General features: G+C 39.8%; 1 protein-coding gene across 3 annotated transcripts in view; it reads right to left on the bottom strand.

Moving 5' to 3' along the window:
- Positions 1–23,557, bottom strand: part of ldb2a (LIM domain binding 2a) — a gene marked incomplete at its 5' end in the record, with an annotated part of 84,067 nt that overhangs the window by 44,689 nt on the left and 15,821 nt on the right. For all 3 annotated transcript variants that reach the window (XM_079168052.1, XM_079168053.1, XM_079168054.1), the window contains one exon: positions 18,593–18,695. In XM_079168052.1, coding sequence (XP_079024178.1) covers positions 18,593–18,695 — 103 coding nt within the window. The remainder of the gene's footprint in view (positions 1–18,592; positions 18,696–23,557) is intronic.

The following is a 23,557-nucleotide window of genomic DNA, read 5'->3' as shown; positions in this document are numbered from 1 at the left end:
ATTTTTCAATGATTTCGAGATTTGTTTGTTCATTCACAGAGCTGCCAAACTGTTATTCAGAAAGTATGTAAATTGCTAAATTAACTTTGATTTTAAAAACACCAGTGTTGATTTAGATTTATTTATCCATCTATATTTTAACACCATGGTTAAAGGTTAGGAAATAAACATGGTTGTGGTTTATTGTAGGACAAACAAACACATCCTGGCATGATGCTTCAGGCCTTATAAATGTTTAACCAAGACCTCTCTGTTACTTGAACCGAGTGCTTTGAGTTCCTAACACGGTAAATCATATTTAGTTGTGGATAACGTAGGTAAAACAATTGCTATATGTTGCTGATGAACATTTTACAACTTATCATAAATAGTATTTATGCTAAGTGTTGAGAGACCTCAACCTGGCAGCATTACATATCGTTCAGGCAGACATGATGTTTGATTCAAAGATCCTAAAAGATACGAGGATGCAAAGAGTAAGAAAACAGCAGCTTTGTGTTACTCAGAAATATGACTCACATGCAGCTGCTTCATTACTGATCATGTAGACGTTCATATGCTGCTGGACAGATCCTCACTCTGAGTTCATTTGACAAATACATGTGAAGAAATGCCATAAAGCTGGAACACATGGAGCAGCCTTTTTCTCCCTGCTCTTAAAACCAGTAACAAGCGGAGGGCTGAGTGCACCGCTGGGGAAAAAAAAAATGTCTCTATATAGACGACAAAGCTGCAAAATGTCACATACATTATTATGTGACTTCGGCACCACAGTCACCACTTCCAAGATGGACCTCATGTCTTTCACCGCTCTTCAAACTGATTGTGTTGTTTAGTTTGTCTGACAAAACGTAGAACAACGGCTATAAAATATGATTAAACTAGCACGAAAGAGACTTAAATTGGGCTTCCTGATGGCTGAGTGGTTAGGGGGCAAACCACACGGGCGCAAATGCCCCGAGCAGCAAGTCCCCGGTTCTTCCGCCTGGCTGGACTGTTTGCTGCTCTCTCACCCAACATTTCCTGTCTCTCTCTTCACTGTCACTTTCAAATAAAGGTATAAAATACCCCAAAAAAGAATGGTATAAAAAAGAAAATGACTCAAATTAATATTTTTTGTATTTGAGTTTAAAAACTAAACAAAAGTGTTTTATTAATACAAATAAACTATACTGATTATCTATTATCTATCTATTATATCACTCCTCACAGTACATTTTCCGGGTTTTGCAGAAGAAATAATCAAACAAAAGACAAGAGAAGCCCTTTCAACACCAGCCGAATACTGCTGGCAATTCACAGACGAAGAAAATCAAGATACTGTATGTCTTTGTCTTGTTTTCTCAACATCTGCAGACCAGTTTCGGCTGAACGGACCTCTATCATTTTGACTTTCCCAGCAGAAATCTGGGAGGGGGGAGGAAGAGAGAGAGATAAGGACGAGAGTGTAACAAGAGAGAACAGCAGAGCAGAAAGACAGAAAGAGAGAGAGATAAAGAGAGGGAGAGAGAGAGAGAGAGAGAGAGAGAGAGAGAGAGAGAGAGAGAGAGAGAGAAACACATCTCCGGTCACCCTCATCAAACCTTACGCCACGCGTGGATGGTGACTGTTTGGGCAGAGAGGGAAGCAGGAGGAAGAGGAGAGGATGGGGGAGGGGTGGGGGAGAGTCGGAAGTGTTGGGGATGGGGGTGGGGGGGGGGGTGGGGGGGTATGTCCCCTCGAGGCCAGCCCTCATCCCCTCTTCACCTCCATCCATAATTCAACAGGGGCCGCCCCCCCCCGCATGCCTTACCAACCCCCAGGGCGCAGCTCCGCAGGGAGGACACAACACGCAGAGGAGGAAGAGACAAAGACACCACCACCACCTTCACAAATAGTGAAACACCAAATCATATGCCAGAACTCAGCGGTGAGAAGCATCGTTTCCCCCGTAAGTTAAGTCAAACTCCAGTCGCACACATCGAGGCACGAGGGTGGAGTATCGTCACACGCTGCGTGACGTCAGGTGTTCAGCCAGACGCCAAACGCCTGATCACGGGATCCTCATAGACGGAATTAACAGCTCACACAAAACAAAACCACGCACACACACACACACACACACACACAGTTGGAGTGTGACTCAGACTCCCGCTGAGACAGAATCAATGGTAATGAGCATCGCTTTGCGCTGTTTGGCCTCTGATAATCGAGCTCTGATCTAAAAGAGGCAGCGATACCTGCTAGGCTCTCAGCAGCTCACCTGAGGGAGGGGCCAGGTTTGGGTAAGGAGGGGGAGTGAATAAATTCAACACACCGGGATGCAGCTACAGCCTAAAAGATATAAACACGGTACCACTTTGCAACATAGCTGACTTCTTCTAAAGCAAACATGTTCATATATATTTCATACATGTTCTTCGCCCATTCACCATCAGGAGCAATTTGGTGTTGAGCGTCTCGCCGAAGGACACTTTGACAAGTTCAGAGAAGGCGCTGGGGATCAAACCGCCAACCCTGAGATGAGTAAACGACGACTCCCTCCACCTGCCAAGCCAGGACATATTTTAGCTGCTCAGAATCGGTGTTACAAGCAAATATATCGTCATTTTTGTGCCATTTTTTGTCAAAAAGACGATGGGAAAGTCATTTTTCATATGGTTATGACTTGAATTTCTCATCTGATTTGGGAAGCTGTTACTGCCATTGTGAGCTTGTGTGTATGTGTGTGTGTGTGCATGTGGAAAGAAGGGTTATTGAGGGATGAAAAAATCACCACATAAACATTTAATACCTTAAGTAAAGCGGTGCAGGCCCTTTCATAGACTATGGAGACTGATGGTTCTCCACCACTGTATTATATATAAATATGGATTTCTCCATGTGCCAATAACTTTGCACTGTGAATGTGCTCTTCTGCCATGTGTGTGTGTGTGTGTGTACACACTGTATGTGTGTTTTTCTACATATGCCAAACACTTTTTATTATTTGTATTTGAGACCAGGTGTGCCCTCTCTCTGTGATTTTGTGTGTGTGTGTGTGTGTTTGCAGATGCATACGTGTAGGCTCACAAGCTCTTTCACTGCCTCACAGTGTTTGTGTTGTATATCAGCAGGAGCTTACTCTCGCTTTCACTGTGCGTATGCATCTGTGTGCCCGTGCCAGTGTGTGTGTGTGTGTGTGTGTGTGGGGTATGCATACACTGCATGTTTTCCAGGTGGAGTTCTTCTTCTACTCTCCAGTGTGCGGATGAAAATGCTATTCATTATTAATAAAACCTCTCTCTCTCTCTCTCTCTCTCTGAGCTCATCTTGTTGACCTTTCTGGAACGTTCTGCTGTTAAAAGCTTATGTTGCACTTCACTCTTCATTTTTTCATGAACTGCATTTTTGTCATCATGACTTGTAGCAAACATTTACAAATTCCATTTCGAGCAAAAAGAAATCGCAGACGTGTCCCGTAAGAGACCTCATGGGACGACTTTCCCAGGATGCTTTTGATGCAATTTCATGTATTACAAAAACGTAGGTTCACAACGATTTGAAAACAAAGTAAAAGTAGTTATACTAGTAATATTCCAAATTCTGAAGATGCTGCAGTATTTTTTGTCATAAATAGGAGAGAAATGAATCCCCCCCCCACAACAAAAAAAGATATTGTGTTGCACAGAACTTGGATTATTTGTCTCAAGTTGTATGTTGTATGTTTTGTATGAACAAACTTTTAATATGGGGCATTTTTTCGTCCGTCAATACAATTCCCGCCTTCACCAAACCATCATACTGACTGTATTCATCATCTAACCGCCATGCACGCACACACAATAACAAAGACCGTACATGTTTAGATACATATACATACACTAACTACACAACCAATAGACGGAGGAACATGATAAAGGAAAGAAGTAGGTTGAGGGAGACGGAGGAGGAGAATAGGTAGAGGAGAGTAAAGAGGAGATGAGGGAGGACAACGTTGGCAGAAGAAGCAAGGAAAGAAGGACTGATGAGGATACAAAAGGAAGCATGATCTGGAGGAGAAAATGAGTCGAGAATGGAGAGCAAGAAGAAAGGAGAGGAGCATAATGTGGTAGAGAAAAGGACGAAGAAGAGGTGAGGAAGGAGGACTAGAGGGAGAAGAGGATTGCTGTTTGCAACATCTATTGTTTCTCAGACTGGAAAGGGAAGCTGGTTTTGTTTTGCTCCGGGGCACACGGAGCATTGAGAAACAGGAAGCCAGTGGACCTGCCCATCCTCACGGACAGCTGGTGCCCTCCGATAGCTGTTCCCTACTTCCTGTTAGCTACATACAATGGTTCCCACCCTGATCCAGGCCACCTGGAATACAAACCGACTGACAACTCACCAAGTCTGTACACAGACTCTACTGCTACAGACTACAGACTACAGACGATACCATTGTGAAGGAGCCGTGGGTTTGTGTAGTATAGATGCACCTCACCATATCTGAGACTAAATAACAGATTTATCAGTGATTAGAGAAATTGATAAATGTTTCTCTGTTTTGCACTGTTCATGTAGCTGGTCAAACAAGTACCACGCTTGCTTTAGTCTTTCAGTGCTTTATTGGCTTCATGCAAATGTATCAGTGTATCTCATGTATGTCAGCCGACAGGTGACAAGAAAACTGAGTTTGAAACTGCAAAGCATTAAGCTCAGTACATCTCTCTCACAATTAGAAAATAATGATAAAAGCAAACCAAAAAAAATCTAAAGTATCTAAGGGATCCATATCAAGAATGTGTGTTTGTGTTAAATTATATATTTATTTTTTTCTGATCTTAAAACACCCAAATATCGATATCTGTATTGACCTCAAACATCCAGTATCGGGCGGGCTATAGCACATGCCATGACCACTTTGTTTTTTATATTTAGTAGATTTGATCTTTCAATAACTTTCCAAGAATAACTCCATAACAAAGTAGAACACAAGGAAATGCAAACATTTCCTAAAATAAAATAAAAACTTAATAATACACTTCCTGTTTAACACACAACACTCCTCTTTATAGGAAATGTGTATGAATTCCAACATAGTTAATCCCATAAAATCTACACGTTAGAGAGCGTAAGAAACAGGAAATATAGCAGACTTATTAACACATACCCAATCAAAATCTATATATCGGCTTATATCGATATATTACAATCCTATTCACAATGTAGTGCAGCAACATCACACCACTACTATTAGACCAAGCCAAGTTACTTGCTTGCAGTCACTTCTAACCTCCGATATGCCCACATACACAGTAGATGATGTGCTACATCAACTTAAAGGCTGGCTTCAGACACCCAGCTTCAGTCTTCAGTCTGACATATTAGCACAGGCCTGATGATGTAAAAAAAGCCATGTAGTGTTTCCAGATTTTCTTCTAAGTGCCATGCTTACTCTTTTGGTAATTGAGAAGCTAATTTGCTTCAAATTCGAAATTTACTCTGAAGAAAAGTTTTTCGCCATTAGTCATGTATTGTTAGAAAAAAGTCCAGAACACATTTTTTATGGTAAATTATGGGCCCTCCTGCCAGCGGCTAAACGTCATAGCTCACTGCTTGGCTGTCATGCACATAATCCCAATAAGGAAAGGACCTCTCGGAAACTAGGTCGGGTTCAAGTCCCTTTCAGAGAAAATTTAGAACTTGAGAAACTTAATATACTGTTTTCCCCAAATTGGACTATTCTTCATACTCCAACACGTCCACACATATTGAAACGAACTGGGAAGTCTGTTCTTTTAAATGTACTATTTGTCTTTCACGTCCTTTGTTGTCAGAGGTTTGTTGACAGCACTCAATAAATAAAATGTACTTGGTGCAAGTGAAGTAATGGCACACGTGAAAATAGTAAGAGCCCACAAAAATATTATTTAAGTAGAGAGTCCTCCGTTTCCTTTTGTCGAAAAATGAATTGCAGGTACGTCGTAATGTGCTTTACTTTCATGCCGGCGGGCTTTTTTAACAAGAGTAGGCGTCAATTATTTCAGACATCGGATATTGTTTTAAAACGAAAAGGCTATAATTCCCGGCAGCCTCAGAAGAACCACATTATGTCTTTAAAAGGCCTATCTCTTTCTTCTCTGGTCAGACAGTGCAACAAAGCCACAGCGCGCGCCTGCTGCTGTATATTTTCATCAGACTCTCAGATAAAATGCACACTGTGCTTACACCCACAGATTCACACATACTGCATTACAAGATCGCCAGGAGAATAACAAAAATCAAAACTGGACTCACATCAATTTTAGCCTCTGTTATTGATTGGTATGACTGCGAAAGGTGGATTTAGACAAGAGAATAATAAAGGCAGAGAGTTTCACTCCTGAATCACTGCTTCTACGTCTCTTGCTTCCCTTTGATGGTGATTCCTAATACTTTTAATTGCATCGGTTTTTTTTTAAGTTACACGGCTAATTTGAGGCCGAAAGTTATAGTATATTATATTCAAAAATAATTTTCCACTTAGCACAGAGCCGGAATGCTTAAAGCAAAGAGACTCATTTAAAATATTCATCATCATAAAATGTTTAAAATCCTCGAACAAATTACACACCAAAATACGTTCAATCATTGATGATGAATGCACTTCTAATATATGATTGAGATAAGTCCAAAGTGTAGTATGTTTCTACAGTTACAGCTATTCTAATAGTTTTTCCAAGAGAGGAAAGAAAAAAGAGAAAGACGGGGGGAAATCATATGGCAGCAACACGTCTCCTTTCTTTTGTCTTTCCAATACGTTAATAAGACCTGATAGTGGGTTGTCAGCTACATACGGACCAGCTGCAATCGAGTCAATCGAGCGATTGCCCCTGATTATTGTTGCTGCCGGCTTGATCTGCCTCACTTAATAATTGCCAAGACACGGTATAAGATTGATTCGTCATTTTCAACCCTGGATATGTAGCCTCTGCGATGAAATAAGCATCCCGTTCTACTATTTGACTGGTAAATGCGAAGTAGCCACCACCGTGTTCACCTTACACAACTCTTAACTCAGACCGGTGGCGTCCGATCTGATTGGTCGCACAGACCACACACAGAGAGGAGGGGAGGCCAGTTGCAGAGAGGAAACGATAACGGGCTTATCGCTGGGTGAAAAATAGACAGAAATAGAAAAACCTTTTACGTTCTGGCACCGACTAAACATCAACTGGCCAAACTCAATGTCTTAATTGGCATCAGGCAGGCGTTGCAGTCAGAAAGTGTATAAATAACAAAAACATAATTGGAATTGATGCCATTAATAATTATTTAATAACACTAAGTGTGAACTTTTTCAACTTTTTAATGGCCAATTTAGGCAAAGTTCCCGCGATGGGACTGTAATGTCTAACTGGATCCAACACCAATGTCGTGGGTGCAGGATATTTTTTACTACTATCCATTTGGAAGCATGATAAATGGAAATAAGAGAGACTACTGTAGTTGCATTGGTCTTAGAGCAATCACAGTCAAAGTTCAGTGGGTCAGAAATGTACTTACCCAAAGGCAATTTTTACTCGCCCTGATACAAAATGTTCAATTTATTAGCGTTTATCAAAGACTAAAGTTAAGTAGGAGTTTAAGCTCACTTCAACCGCCTCAAAAGGAATTTAAGACCTGTCCGGCGCTCAAAGAATAACTTGTATCAAGAGAAGCTTGGGTCCAAAATATACTGGAGCACATGGATCAAAGGCAACAAACTTTATTAGGAGACTAACTATTTGACACCAAGTGTATAGTCCCCGGAGTCCTAAAGACTAAAGGTATTTTGTCATGTTTAATCTTAATTTAAGTAAATGATTCACAATAAGGACAATCCCACTCGTAAAGAACAATGGCACCGGAGTGAACAACTGCACGTTCTCTGAAACATGATACGCGGTGGTAATCAGTTTTGCGATGAGTTGACTTGACTTGCCTCGGCTTCGTAAAAACACCGTCGGGGCCCCTGAGGAGGGGTTGTCATCAGCCATCTTAGCTGCCATGCAAGTGAGATGCTGTCGGATCTCATGGTTCTTTTTCGGAAACTTGACATGCCTTTTAAAAAACGATCCCGTTTTACAAAAAAAAAAAATCATCCTCAGTAACATCTTGAAGAGAACCACAGTACTAAATGAATACAAGTTTCAGTTTAGCTTGCCCAGCTGTATCTTGAATACTTCATATACATTTTTGAATGTTTCCTGGTTTCCACAAACACCCACAAAAGAACTCAAGGCGTTTCTCTTTATACAAGGCCCAATATTTTACAATAAACATTGATAATTAAATGAAGAGCTAGCAATCTCACAAAAGATGTAATAGTGGTGTTAAAGTTTTAATCATTCCCATTTAATAATAACTTTGCTGATTGCTTGTACGTCATTTATCAAGAAAAATGCCAAACCTACTAATGGAAAATGTATTCTGGCCCCTTTCATTTCAGGATTCAGCTTTTTCTCCTTGGTAACATAGATTATTTTGGGGTTTTGCGATTTTTGTAGACATAAACAATTTGTCATCACTTTTGGCTCTGAGAAGTTGTGATGGGTATTTTTCTATAGCTTTTTGCATTTTATAAACTAAAAAAAAACAATTAAAGAAGAAATATATGTAAAAAATGTTCAATAATGAAAACAAAACATTAGGTGCAGCCTTCGGCTCAAGCTATAGTGAAGAATGAAGTTTGTTATTCGAGATGCACTGCAGACCACTTACTTTACTTTGCCTGCTCACATACATTTAATAGATTTCTACACCCTCCCCGGGCTTTCCTTATGACTCATTGTTCGTTTCTGTGAAGGGTTTGCTGTCATTCGCTCGTCTTTCCTACTCTCCCTTCATCATTCTCCCTTTGCACAACACAGTTAAGCACATAGAAGCTGGATTAGCACGTCGTCAACCGTCAGAAATATTGTGAAAATACACCACAAGAGTAGTTTACAATAGATGGCGGTATCGAACTATCCAGGAACAGAAAGCAAAACGTTGGCGACGACATATTTTTGGTTTTAAATCTATAATTTCTCCCCTCTTTCTTTCTTTCTCTCTCTCTCTCAGTCTCTCTTTGTGGCCGATCCAGCGCTGTGGTTCCCAGGCTTGGCCCAACTGTCAATCAGCAGCAGCCTACATCTCTGCGCTGCAGCTGAGCCAGGGCCACATCATCCCGCCTGCCAATCACCGCTCTACACCTTCAATCCATCCTATCCATCTCTCTGTAAAGCAGCCTCGCACACCACCACCCCCCCCCCCCCCTCACCCCCTCCTCCCGCTTCCTCTTTTCAAAACAACCCCCTCCACAGAAGCATCCCCCCTTTAACTCTCACACCGACACATTCACTCGCACACGTACATTCACGCACAGACATTTGCTCGAATAGAGATAAGCTACAGATAGGGAGGCATAGATACACCAGCACACACACACACATACAGACAGACAGCCAGGCCCGACACGGCACCACTCCCATACCTTCATTTGGGACTCCACCTCTCCTTCTCCTCATTCCACCACCCAATTCAATAACACAGCCCCCCTCAAACAAGCCCTTCCCAGTCGTCCGCTGTCAATCTTTTATTCAACAGTAAGGGAGTCAGATCCCAGCGCTGGACTTATCCTTCCATCTCAGACCTCCATTCAGGTTCTTTCACACAAATACCGTATTAATTCTTGTCTGTAAACATCATTTAGTTTATGTTCAGGGCCAAAGCATCCTCTGTTTGATACTGGCTGGTAATATCATTAAGATATGGAGAGGTCCTGACTCAGACTAACATCATTATAAAATAATATACAGAGGACACACTGGACATCCATAACATTATGATGAGTGTAGGAATGAGCCAAAGTGTTGAAGACACAATATGAGGGGCTATGTGGTGTATCATATTTCAGAACTGGGGACTTAATCAAATTAATAATGTCTTAATAATAGGAAGTCAAATGACTCAATGCGAATGATGTCATTTGCACTGATACAAACACAATGAATGTTTATGAAACCTTGCAGCTTTATGCAGCGTTTTAGCCCCTTCTGGTGCACTGTTTCCATTTTACAGCACATTTACCCCGTTTTACTGCAGAGTTTGACACTGATATGTTACAGAACATTATGTCTCTTACACAACAGCAACGCTTTAAAGATTCAAAATGTTACAAGTGTTTCATTGGATTAAAATCTGTAAAGAAGTAATGCTTTACTGTACGTATAATACATTTATTTTCAGATGAAATCAGACTTAAGTTGCTAAAACTTAATTCTTATTATCTTGTTGGTGTGTGCAACACTTGCCTAAGAAAATATATAAAACATTGATTAAAACCTTCCCTGTTTGATTTCCTATAACCAATCGAGTCCCTTGTTAAGCTTACCTCACGAACGCCTTAAAGACGTTTCCCCGTGTTGCCTTCCTCCTCATTATGCCCTCACGCTTGCTTAAAGATTATTAGCTGCGGTCACTTTATCGCTGCAATTATTGCGAGCTGCAATGCAAGAATAACTAGATGAATTGTAAATGCGTTGTGAGTCACTTTTGCAGTTTGCCCTGAATCAGCCCACTAAACATGCCGAGTTTTCTCTCTCTTGTTTGAACTAGCTACTTCTAAAATGAGCCTTGCTCTTTGATTGCATCATGGAGTGCAGCTTTCATCAGATGCCTCATAGATTGCAGAGCCAGACAAGGTACTGGGGCGAATGTTAAGGCCATGGCAATTGGGGGTATAATTAGATAGAGTTGCTGAATATTCGTTGTAGAAAACAATAATTGGCCTGCACAGATGGAGAATTGTTTTACACCCGTACAGGGGTACACAAAAAAATGCACCAAAACACTCTCCCCCCCCCAAAGATAAAACATGATGCACACATTAAAAGTATTAACTTTTATCAAAGCAATATATTGTCATAGCAATACAAGGCTTTAATACATTTTTATTTCCAAAGACGCTATAAAATATTACGACATGCTGGAGACTAAACATTCTCACTGCTCACATTTAGCGCTCTTCAAATCTTTGCAAGAACAAGGCGAGGCAAAAAAAAAAAGAAAAGAAAAGTAATCTGTCTGGATAAGCTGCTTATGTCGTCCTCTGACATGGTTTTTGTTACTGATACATGTAGATTACAATTAGACACAACAGACGATGTGGTGGAGTTTTTTTTTTATTGGTGACACAGGGTGGGGAATTATTCAGACAGCAGCAACATGCTCTGGCTGTCAAGACGGTCGAATATCTGTCATTTCACCAAACCGTCATTTGAAGCGTTTTGAAGTCTGCAGTTGGTAAAGCAATACATTTACCAGCCAAACAGCCAAAGAAAAATACCCTGTCCTTGAAATTAAGGTTGCAAATAATGATCATTTTCATTATCATATTATCTGATTATTTTTGGATTAATCAAATAGTTAAGATAAATGTCAGAAAGCTCAATGAAAACTGTCCTCAAATTGCAAAGCTATTCCAATGATTTGCAGTTTTAGGAGGCAGAAATTGATAATTTGAGTTTAACAATTAAGCAGTTCTTAAGTCATTGTCTAATTCTGTTGAAAACTGTTGAATCTACGAATAGTTTCAGCTCTATATGAGATACAGTCTAAAGCCACAGTGAGGTGGATTTATCATGTTTAAAGCAAGAGTAGGTTCAATGGGAGTTAAAGAAAGAGGCTTGTGTGCATAAGCTTCCTGGTTTGAATCACACAATCACCAGGAACGTATACTGTAGCGGGGAAGATGTTCTCTAAAGGCTTTCAACAGCCACCTGTTCTGTGAGTAGTGTCAGATTCAGCACTACACTTCTGTTTAACTAAAACTTTATTACCAGCCGAGCCAGCGTGAGGCTGTATCACTAAACTTTACAGGTGTGTAGATCAAATTAAAGGCAGAGTTCCACTATACGCCCCTGGCCCGATGCCCGATTTGACGTCGCAGCTGTTGTGATCCCATCGCCAGATGGTCTCTAGTGTTTATGATGCGTTTGGTTGTGTTAAGTTTTCTGTCTGGGAAAAGTGGGAAAAACGCTCATTAAAATTCCCCAGAGCATGACGTGAAGTTTTAAGTAACTTATTTTGTCTTACATTACCCATTATATTCACTTCACAAACATACAACACAGAAAAGCAGCACCTCCTGAGAAGCAGAATAGAGGGAATGTTTGCCGTTTTTGCTTGATAACTTAAATGATTCATCGATTATCAAAACTGACAAAGTTGACAATGAGCTGTCTGTTTATCGACATCAGCCCTCGTTAAGGGTCGAAACTGATTTCTGCATAAAGAATTGGAGCCTCAGGGCGGACATACACGCATAACGGGTTCATCCCCCAACAATTAACAGACAAGCCTTTCCAATATGATCTATTTCCTCCTACAGGCCACAATGAACACCAGCTGGAGACGAGTTACAAACACCTCACACAGGTCCATGCAATACTAAAAACAGATTAGGTAAATTGGCTTTTCTTATTTTCCCTCCGCTGAGCGGTATGAAATTAGAGCACCTCAGACTGGAGTGAAATGATTACTTCCTTGTAATTATCGTATAAGCTACTGTATGACTCAAAAAATATAATTCAGTTCCAACAAGGATTGGAGTCCTTACATTTATACCTCTGTACGTTATACTTAAAGTGATTGTTTTAATGGTTTATAAAATATGCAAAAATGTTTTCGTAGCCGTATAATAAAACACAAATATATAAATGTTTCCCTTTTCATTTTCTTCATATGTTCATCTTTAAAAATAGAAATGTTCTCTCTTTAGTTTAGAAGTACCATGACAAATGTGTGGTACTGTAGGGCGAAACAAAGCTCCATAATATTAAGCACAAGGCTGTCTGGGGCTTCCAAGCTTCGGTGAGAAATATACAAGGATATTGGAAGAACATAACTATTCAACTATCCATCTAAATATCCATCTGTCTCACACACAATGCACGCATTACACACACACGCGCACACACACACACACACATAGAGGAAGAGAGAGAGAGAAAGAAGGAGAGAGAGTTAAAGGAGAACCTTTAGGTTCTTTAGAGAACCTTCGGTCAGTCGGTCGTTAAGATCTCAGTCAGATACACAGCTGCTACACAAGCTGTAATACCTTCTTCCAACTGGTGGTCATTATATTGTACTTTACTTTGCTGTTATGTCTAAGGAGGTATGACGACAAAAATAATTTACAGCCTTGGCCCATAAAAATGAATTTGCTCATAAGTAGGCCTATGAAGAAATGAATAAATAAATAGGCTTATCAATTAATGTTGATGCATGATGAATAATCTAGTATGTGATATGTAAATAACAAACAAACAATGCATTGGACGTCGATTGAAGCACTCGGGTCAGCCTTCATCACTTCATCCTGAGCATTCAGAATCCGTACTGCTCCTCACTGACAACTTTTTGAAACACGCTGTTCTACTTCCTACAAAGTTCTGAGGAGACTTCGTACGACTGAAAAATGTTATAACCTTTTGTTTTGTTGCAACTCCTCTAACATGTAACTAACTGTGCTCCTCCCCACACCCTCGCATCTCCACTGGTCAGTGTTGTTCTGCCGTGCGTGGCGATAACTGCATGTAAACGCACACTTTCACAGGGCGGTGAGCAAAGATTACTTGAGACTAAGGCCGCTGTTGGTCACATTTACATTTGATATGCTGGGCTTCTAGCTGATGCTCTTGTTCAGAGTGACTAACAATGAGCAGAGGGAGCTTAAATTGCCAAACTGCCAAAAAGTAAAATAAAACAAAGGATTGCAGGAGTAACTGATAACACACAAATGTCCGTGCAACAACAACGATTCTGTGTAATAGGAAAGGTGAAGAAATAAGCCTCAGGGAGAAAAGGTAAAAAAACAACATATTCAAATACTGCAACTCTGCTAGAAACACTCTGCTAGAAATGCTGAGCCACATATTAGCACATTTACATGCATTATTCTTCTGTGTGCATTTCATCACAAACATGTTCACATTCCAAAGTGACAATATAAAAAAAATATCAAGACGTCAGCTTGGGATTTGGGAAAATGTGATTTTGGACGAAATGATTAACTGAATAATTGAGAAAATAATTGGCAGATTAATCAATTCTAAAAAAACTCATTGGTTGCAGTCCTATTTACTTACATGTTATTACATTTTCTTTTAGATAAGAGTGAAGTTAGCTGCAACAAAAATAAGCAAAGTGTGTTGACATCGAACTGTTCATCCACTCGACTTCACACTTGGCGGGCGTATTTCTGAGGACGTGAGGAGGAATCGCCAAGCAACCAGCAACTTAAAATATACTACGTATCAAAGTTTTAAAAATAGTTTTGTATTCATTAGTTGATATGAAAACAAAAATATAATGATGTACATGTGGATTAATATTCCTAGTTTTCTCTACTGATATGAAACCAGCAGTTGAGTCTCGATACTTTTCTGTCTACATTATCTAGAGTTCAGTCGATTCCGGTGATATTCAAACAGGCTGAACCGCCATTAGTCATTATGACACGTTTGGCAAATTAAAAAGTCAAGTGCTAAACCCAACCTGTGTTTAAATTAGTAATAAGCAATATGACAATGTGATTATCATAATATATATATATATATATATATATATATATATATATATATATATATATATATACACATCATACTAGCAGATCAGAGGATGTCTTAGTTCTTCTTCTGAGTCAGTTCTGCAGCTGGGTACATATGAGCGTGGTGGATTTTTCCTGGAGGATGTGTGTGTGTGTCTGTGTGCATGTGTGTAACTTAGCGCACCTGAATCTGAATCGAGAGAGGCTTGCGACTGACGGTGAGTCATCATTGCCATGGTGTTAAGCCTCCCGTTCCCGGGGGAACAGGGTTACCGTCTCTACACCACTGGGGATTTTTATTTTTACATTTGAAAAGCAAACCGGGGCCCGGCTCACAACAATCCTCCACTCCCTCTCTCTTCCTCTATCTCTCTCTCTCTCTCTCTCTCTCTCTCTCTCTCTCTCTCTCTCTCTCTCTCTCTCTCTCGTCCTCCTCCATGACTGAGCTGAATCACTCACACACACACACACACACACACACACGCACACATCTGCTCATTTCAGAGCACCACGTCCTTATCTATGTCTGTGTGATATTCAATATGTTTCAGATATCAAAAAGAACCTATGCAGATGAGATGAAGGGAACAATATCTCAAATTCAATAACAGCCTCAGCTCTGTCATTTGCCGCTGAAGACCACATACTGCGGCTGCAGTCTTTGTGTTTCTAACTTGAGTTCTTAGCACATAGAACGAATTGTTGAAAACGTTTCCTGAAACTTAAGTATGGACGGCAGTTAGCTTAGCTTAGCTCAAAGGCTGGAAACAGGGGGAAACAGCTAGTCTGGCTCAATCCAAACACCTCTTAACGCACACTAATTAACACATCGTATCTTGTGTGTTCAATCAGAAACATTTCGCTGTTTTAGGCAGAGTTATCGGCTGTAAATATATTTCTTTGGTGAACAACAGAAACGTCTTGGCATGAGGTTGCCAGGCAACCAGTGGTGACTTTGCACAGAAGTTCTGGGCAGTAAAAAAAAAAAAAACTGACTTGAGAATAGAAATAGACTGGAAACAGCTGCCAGGCTCTCTCTAAAGCTACAACATATTGCTACCGGGGCTGTAACAAATGTCTTCAAATATCAGACGTCATCATTTATGACATCATCACCGTCAAGAAATTAGAAAATCCTTGAAATCCTCGATTTCATTTGATTAAATGAGTCTATTTTTTATTTAAAATCAACTTCCTTTAGAGAACTCGCCAGCGGAAGAGCAAATAGTTTGTTGACAGCAGAAAAAAACGTTGTTTTTGAAAGGCTCAACGTCAACAAATGTGGATTGAAGCAGAATATTTTTCGTGAGATAAAAACATGTTGTTTGCATGAGTTTTGGAAATAATTACATCGACTTTTGGACTTTACAACGCTCTACGAGCTATTGGCAATGTTTGGATCACACAAGTCAGAAACAATACTACGCAGCCACCACTAGAATCTAATACAACTAGTTTAATACTATTCACTACCGAGCCTGTTGGTATGTTCACTTCACCTGACGCTCCTCTGCAGATACGCCGGTGAAACACAAGAGCAGAGGATATTAATGATTGGGTGAACTTTTCTATATATTATATTATAGGGGAAAACAAATGATTAATGTAGCCTAATCTTTACCTGCAACTGTGCAGAAATACTGTGTTCTAACAGAATAAATATGAATGATTTAAAGAAACAACTATACGGTCCTAATTCCTACCAACAACCTTAAAGCTTAGCAGTTATTAACCATCTGTTGACTCAGTGAGGGTTACCTGGTGTAACTATTTCTTGACGAACGGTTTTAACTGTTCAGAATACACAAACAAGATATGAAGTGAGGTATGTTTTTTTTCTTTTTACTCACGGCTCCAGCGTTATACTTCACTCACACACATTGGTTTATATTCCCATCTAACTCTTTTCTTTTAATGATGTCCTTAATGTTCTTAAACAAAAAAACAAGGTAGCAGAACAAAATGCTATACTTGCCAATTGAATCCGAAATGACCCAGAGTTCATTACTGAACTTATTTTACCTGCAAAATCTTTTATCGTGTTTATATGAAGTGCACATCTTTATCTTAAGGTCAGTGTTAGTATCACACTGATTTCTAAAGTCTATGAATGGATGTTTGTCACCAGAATGCTCCTTGGGATTGACTTCTCTTGACTTCTCTGTTGTCAAGAGACAACTGTTGACTTCTCTCCTCAGGTTTTTATGTATACAGCGTTGTACAATAGACAAAGAGCTTTTTCATTCGTAAAGCGCCTGCTCTTCTTTTGCTCTGTTGATTCAAAGAGGAGAGATCCAAAGCCTTTAATGCCAGAAAATGAACCCAGCCATTACATCTGGAACTCTTGAAGAACCAACACGACTTCTCCAACTTCTCAACTCTATTGAAAGTAAAACATTCACAATACAGATATGGTATCAGGTTGCGTCGCACTCATCTCGGTAAAAAGTGCCAAGATTGCTTCGCACTTTCTTAAAGCACCGACATTACGATCTTGCACAAAAGCAGATGTTATGTGCAGCGTTTTAATACAGTTATACCCAATAATTTGCCTATTTTCAAAACTGCGGTTCACATATACATCTCTATTTAAAAAGCAGAGGCCACAATAGAGGTCTGTGATGAAATTGTCAGAGAGAGGTTCAGTATTTGCGTGTGATGTTGCACCAATGTTCAGCAATCACATACAGGGAGAAAAGTATTGTTAGAGGAGGGGGAGATACCAATTTTCTCACTGAGAGGACACTCAGTAGAGCACCATGCAGACATGTTTGACTCAGTGGTACACATCTTTTCTTTTCAGGCTCACACAATTTGTGTTAAAAGGCATTTTGGGAAATGTAGGATATCAATAACTTAAGTGGAAGTAGACAAAGCAAGTTGAAGCAAAGTGGAAATACCAAATAAAAATGTTTTCCCAGTTCATCAAAAAAATCATTCCTAGAAATGGTTGAACACCACACACTGAGGTATGAGGGATGTTTATCTCAAATGTAACACTGCTACATTATGGTGGTTTGTCCCTCTCAATCAATAAATCTCTTTAGTGAGTCTTATTGGGACACTAGCAACCTAATTATAACAGACGTGGGCATATTACCAGGTGGTAACTGCTGGTTTAAGAAAATGGGATACCAGAATGTATAAAATATAAACATAATACAACAAATTACTGTATGACAGGTGTGTTGGAGGGCAATTGAAAAAAGCTCAATGCCTGGTGAATAGTGGGGTAACGGACCATTGCCGATCCGTGATCCGCACGGATGTGAAGCGCGGATTAATTACACAGGTTAACGTTAACCATCACAGTGTGAAATAAAGTTTTACTGACGATCGTTTTCCGCCAATAGTCAGTCAAATATGCGATCATGACATCGGCAATTATGCATTTCTAGTCGCCGATCTCTGATAATGTTACAATGTAAACAGTCAATCGGTGTTTGAATTGACAGGAGAACGAAGGTTCCATTCAGTTACCTTAGGATGCGTTCAGGCTCTGCTCAGTGAAAATGAGTATTGGGCGAAGATAAATCATAACGTTGTCAAGATGTGTTCACATGTAATATCGTAAAAACCAGTATAGGTGACTATAACAAGTTAAAAGAACAGCATTTAGAATGTTTGATGGTTTACTGCCTTCAGAGCGCTTGAAATGATTTTTTTGGCAGAGTGGCAAAGATTGTCTGGAGCCTTGTAGACCAGCTGCCATAATCAAACAACAATATGGATCAGCACTGATCAGCGAATAGTATCAGCGGTAAAATAAACGTGATCAGGGATCTCTAAAAGTTATATTTGCTCCTTTTTTTTCTTTTGTGCTGATTCGATCCGTGACTCTGATCTCCGATCTGCACCGTGAGTTTTATGATCCGTTGCATTACTACTGTTGGAGGTTGTGTAGATCGAAACGTCATAAATGCACATAAGCAAGTTTTTTCACTTGCACAACAGAAAAGAAACTCACCTAAAGAATACTAGATTTTAACTGTACTAATGGACTTTTTTTCTAAAAGAAGCAGGACTAATTGCACTTACTGTATCTCTTTGGTCCATCTTCGAGGCAGAAGGAGAGTGTGAGGGTGGCATCCTCCTCAAAAAACTCTGTAGCGAAGGCGTCCCACCACAAACTGTCACTTTCCTGTTAAAGGACAAAAAGAACACTACAGTTAGACAGAGGCAGGACTTCCTCAGGGTTAATCGACACCGTGTTCTGCTAAAGAATAATTTAGTTCATCAATATCCTTAAAAATACAGAATATGCACTAAGTAAAACTATCGTGCTCTCTAAAGACCATGGGTCGTTTCAGTTTGGTCTGAAAATCTTCATGTTATTTAATAACTCAGTGAATTTCCTTCATCCAGGTTGTTGCTCTCGCGCTGCTGCATTTTTACATAAATTCAATATTGATGCATTCTGATAAGTCAAAGATGTTGTGTCCATGCATGCTTCTCTATGAGACAAGATAAATAAGATTTGTTTTTGATATATGAAGCCAGCAGTGCAGCAGGGCAAGTATTTCCTTATTGTAGATTGGCTCGTTTCTTTTTTTTTTGGGGGGGGGGGGGGGGGGGTTTCATTAAAAGGAATTTTATGAGCTTTATTTAAATCACTGTTCTTACATTTGAGTTTACAAAAAGGTTCAAGTATGCACTGTAAAACAGTCAAATACATTACATGCGTAAAATGAATGATGACAGGGCCCATACAAAGACATCGCTACATGGAAGGATAAGAACTAAAGGATGACAGCTACAAAAAGAGATAAAAAGCAGATAGAAATGAGTCTATAAATCAGGTTAAAAAAACGTGGTCTCGATGCCGGCTGCTGGCCTGAGCCTATACGGGTCGATGTAAAGCCAACGCCTGGCAACCTTTACTTTTCTTAAGCCTGGACTTTGGGAGAGCCGTGCCTCGGGCTCCTACAAGTCTGAATTACAAGCTGAGGTCCAACGGCTTTATTATTCACTGCTGCTTCTACTTTCCACAGCAGGTGAAGATACCTTCAACTTGCACCTTCAAAAGAGCTATTCACATCATTATTATGTATCATTTATCATGATTATTATTGTCATCGTTATTAGTTGCAGTAGTGGTGGTGGGGATGGTGGAGTTGTATGTTATTTTCTTTCATGTATCAATAAACAACCGCAAGTGATTTATTTAAACTGACAAATAATATGCACACGATTAGATTAGTGAGAGAAATGAGAGGTATTATTAGTATAAATACTATAATTGTAGTGGTTGTAGCAGCGGCAGTAGTTGAAGCAGTATATAGTCACAGGACTAGGAGATGTAGTAACAGTAACAGTAAAAACTGTTGTAGTACTAGTTGTATTAAAGTAACAGAATCATTAGTGTCCGTTTTAGCTGTATTATAGTAGATGAGGTTGTAGTAACCAATGAAGTAGGATTAGTACAGGTATTAGTATTACAATTAGTAGTAATAGACGTTTTGGTTGCAAACAGCGAAAGCAGAAGTGGTGATAATAAGAAAAGTGTTAGTACATGCTGAAGTAGTAGTAGTAGGGGTGGTAATAGTGGGGCTAACAGTAGTAGTAGTAGTAGTAGCTGTGGTACTAACAACATAAGAGAAACAATAGTAATAAGTAGTTGTATAATTACTTCATCTGTAGAAGTAGTAGTATTGGTAGTAGTAGTAGTAGTTGTAACACCAGCAGCTATTAATAGCTTTACTGGCTAATAAACAGTAGTAGAAATAGTAAGAATATTAACACTATAGTTTTATTAATTGTAGCGGTGTCAGTGGTAATAGCGGTAGACATAGAAGTACTAGTGCTAGTAGTTATAAAGATCTACAGAAGCAGTAGTCAGTGTACACTCTGTAAATCTCTTTGGCCTGAAATGATTCCTCTAACAGCCGTTTACCCTCCTCCCCCCTCCTCCCAAAAAACCTCAGATCATGTTGGCGGGACGACCCCCCTCTCTCCTCCCCTGCCCTCGCCCCTCCACCCGCCGACGTTCGGCTGATGCTAATTTCCTCTGACACGTTATGACAGATCACTGCGTTTCATTCTGGGCCGAGGGATGGCAAGCACTTTCCAGATGCTGACAATTAGCGTTGTCACCATCGAGCAGCGTCAAGCCCGATAAGCAGCGACCGGGGCGGCCTCGCAGGTCGCAGGTCAGCGTGTCTCCAACACGGCGAGTCTGATGCAAAGAGGAAGCGATGTGGTCAGGAGGACGTAAACCTGGACCTTCATCCAGCTGCTCAATCAATAGGTGATCGTGAGTAAGTGTGGAGGTCTTTTGGATGGCAAACCAATCAGCTGAACTGTGAACTACAGACTGCACTGAGACTGAGTGGAGTTTTAACAAGTACTGTATGAGGCTAATGGAAGATTTGTCCAAGTCTTAGTCCAAGTTATCATTTCATATGTCCAAATAGACATCATCCCCACCGATGATGCGGAAACAACAAGAGACATCCTTCTTTGAAGACAGGCTGCAACCGACGATTATTTCCATAATCAATTAATCTCACAACCGTCTTTTTGATTAATTGTTTAATCATTTGGTCTACAAACTGTTTAAACAAATGTGAAAAATGACAATTTCTCAGAGCCCAAGAAGTCAAATTGCTTGTTTCCTTCAACCAACTCTCCAAAACCCCAAATGTTTGTACATGTACAATAATGAAAAAAACAGAAGGAAGCAGCAAATCCTCAAATGTTTGGCCTTTTCTCCTCATTAATTAATTATCAAAATTGTTTCAGCAACTTCAGCAACATACCTCTCACCCAAATGTGTCAATGGTGCAAGTTTCATCAAAAACTGGGCCGACTGTGTCAAAAACATCATATATTGTTATGAAAATGTTGACCAGTAATGATAGCACCCCCATTAGGTCAATCGGTGTACTGTGTGGAAACGTGCCAGGCTTTCTCTGTGTATGCAAATGTATCACTGGCCAGCTGTCCACTGGGAACGGACTGCACGAGCTGCCGTGTGTGTGTGTGTGTGTGTGTGTGTGTGTGTGTTTGACTAACTGTGTCATACTGTGAGAATCAGCTGGTGTGAAGTACCAGCATGTGTGTGGTGTCTGTTTTGTATGAATACATCTATTTCAGAAGAGACTGACGGAGAAGGAAAAAACGGACAGAAATTGAAACGGACTGACTTCGGTGCTACTCCTCATTCAGATGGAGTTCAACCCATAATCCAGCACCAGGAGGGGGCGGGACCTCCTGGGATTGACAGTCAAATGAAGGGTCAACAAGACTCTCTCTCTCTATCTCTATGTCTCTCTATTTATATATATATATATATATACACACTGTATATACACACACACACACACACACAGCAGATCTTTGCGATCTCACTGTGCAGCTATGACCCTGTTCTGTGCAGCTGATTTCTATAACTCCTTGAATAAGTTTTAATGACACAAGAAAAACACAGCAAAGAGATCAAAATAAGTGTCTGTATTTACCATAAAATGATAAAGCTGGCATTGTTGTATATTTTTCTGATTACAGATCAAACAACACGTGAGTCCATCTCTCAATGGTTTCTGTTTGTTACTTTAACTTTAGAAACTCTTGAATGAAATGAATACATATGTGGTGCCCTACAGCGAGTATGACAAGTGTAACGTTAATTCACATGGGATTTACTCACAATAATCTACAGTGGCATGTTCCGTGTGATTTATTTATTCTATAGCAATCCTAACTGACTGATGGTCAAAAACTAACCGGTTAACAAAATGCTGTACACACCGACAAGAGCTGGGAAGAAAACCAAAAATAAACAGCCTTAAAATCTTTCAATAACATTAAAACACAATCTCTACGGTTTGTATCATGAACCTCAGACTGATTACAAATTACTACTTATATAACGCTAACGTAATTTAACCTAAAATTAAGTAGCAAAACGATAACATAGAGGTCAAATAAACTCAACATACAATGCAGCTTTAACAAACGTAGCTCGTCAACGGGAGTAATCTAAACGTACTGTAGCTACTTCGACGGTCTCTTTTGAACACAAAACAAAAGCTCCGACGTACCATAGAGGACAAGTGTTTACATTACAATACGTATGGCATTTAATACAAATAAAAACATCAACATTCTTAAGTATGCTTGTCAAAAATATAGGTTATGTACAGAAATCCAGTAGCCTATTCTGAAGTATACCATTCTGAGGTTTTTGTTCTTCACTTAAGTATTTCCATCTTACTTTATAATTCCACATTTCAGAAGGAGCTATTTGAGTTTTTACTCCACTACATTTTTCTATGTACCGTGCAAGTTCAAACACACGGATTATCACGAGTATCCTTGAAGTTCACCGGTTACATTTCTTTCACGGTGCCAAGCACAAAACCTTCCAACTGAACTTCCCCTGCTGCTAAAACAGGTTAGGGGATTTCATGAGGAAGTGTGATCCACATTTTGACATAATCTGCCTTGATTTAGTGTCGGAGATACATTTTTCGAGTGCCGCTGTCATCCTGAGGGCCCCATCGCTCTGTTTTAAAGACTCTTCGGTAAGCTTCCTCTTACTGTTTTAATGAAAAGTGTTTTACTTAAGCTCCCACTTCTCTTCTTTCACAGAATTCTGTCTTCCTTAAAATCCCGTAACAGTTTTACAGAAGAGGGCTAGTTAACCTCCCCACATTCAGATTTAAGCAGTGTTTCACCCACAGAGACTTTCAAAAGACGGTTTCATTATTAGACTCAATGTTAGTATTCAAGCATTTTCCTGAAACTGAACCTTTTTTTTTCAAAATAATATTGACTGCCGTGTATCAATACAGTTCATTTTGTCAGTCTAATGATATCTGGCTCGGGCAGGGTCCAAACATATGACATGCTTTGTTTTAAACCCACCCAGACAACAGAGAAATCTAAAAATAACAACCACATTTCATGCAACATGAACAGCACTTCATTTTACCACCGTAAAACAAATGGCACTTGACAGTTTCATTGCTCTCCTCCATATCACTTATTTTGTAAATTAAA

The sequence above is a fragment of the Pholis gunnellus genome (assembly GCF_910591455.1).
Source record: "Pholis gunnellus genome assembly, chromosome: 10".
NCBI lineage: Eukaryota > Metazoa > Chordata > Actinopteri > Perciformes > Pholidae > Pholis > Pholis gunnellus.
This window is presented reverse-complemented; position numbering and strand designations above follow the sequence as displayed.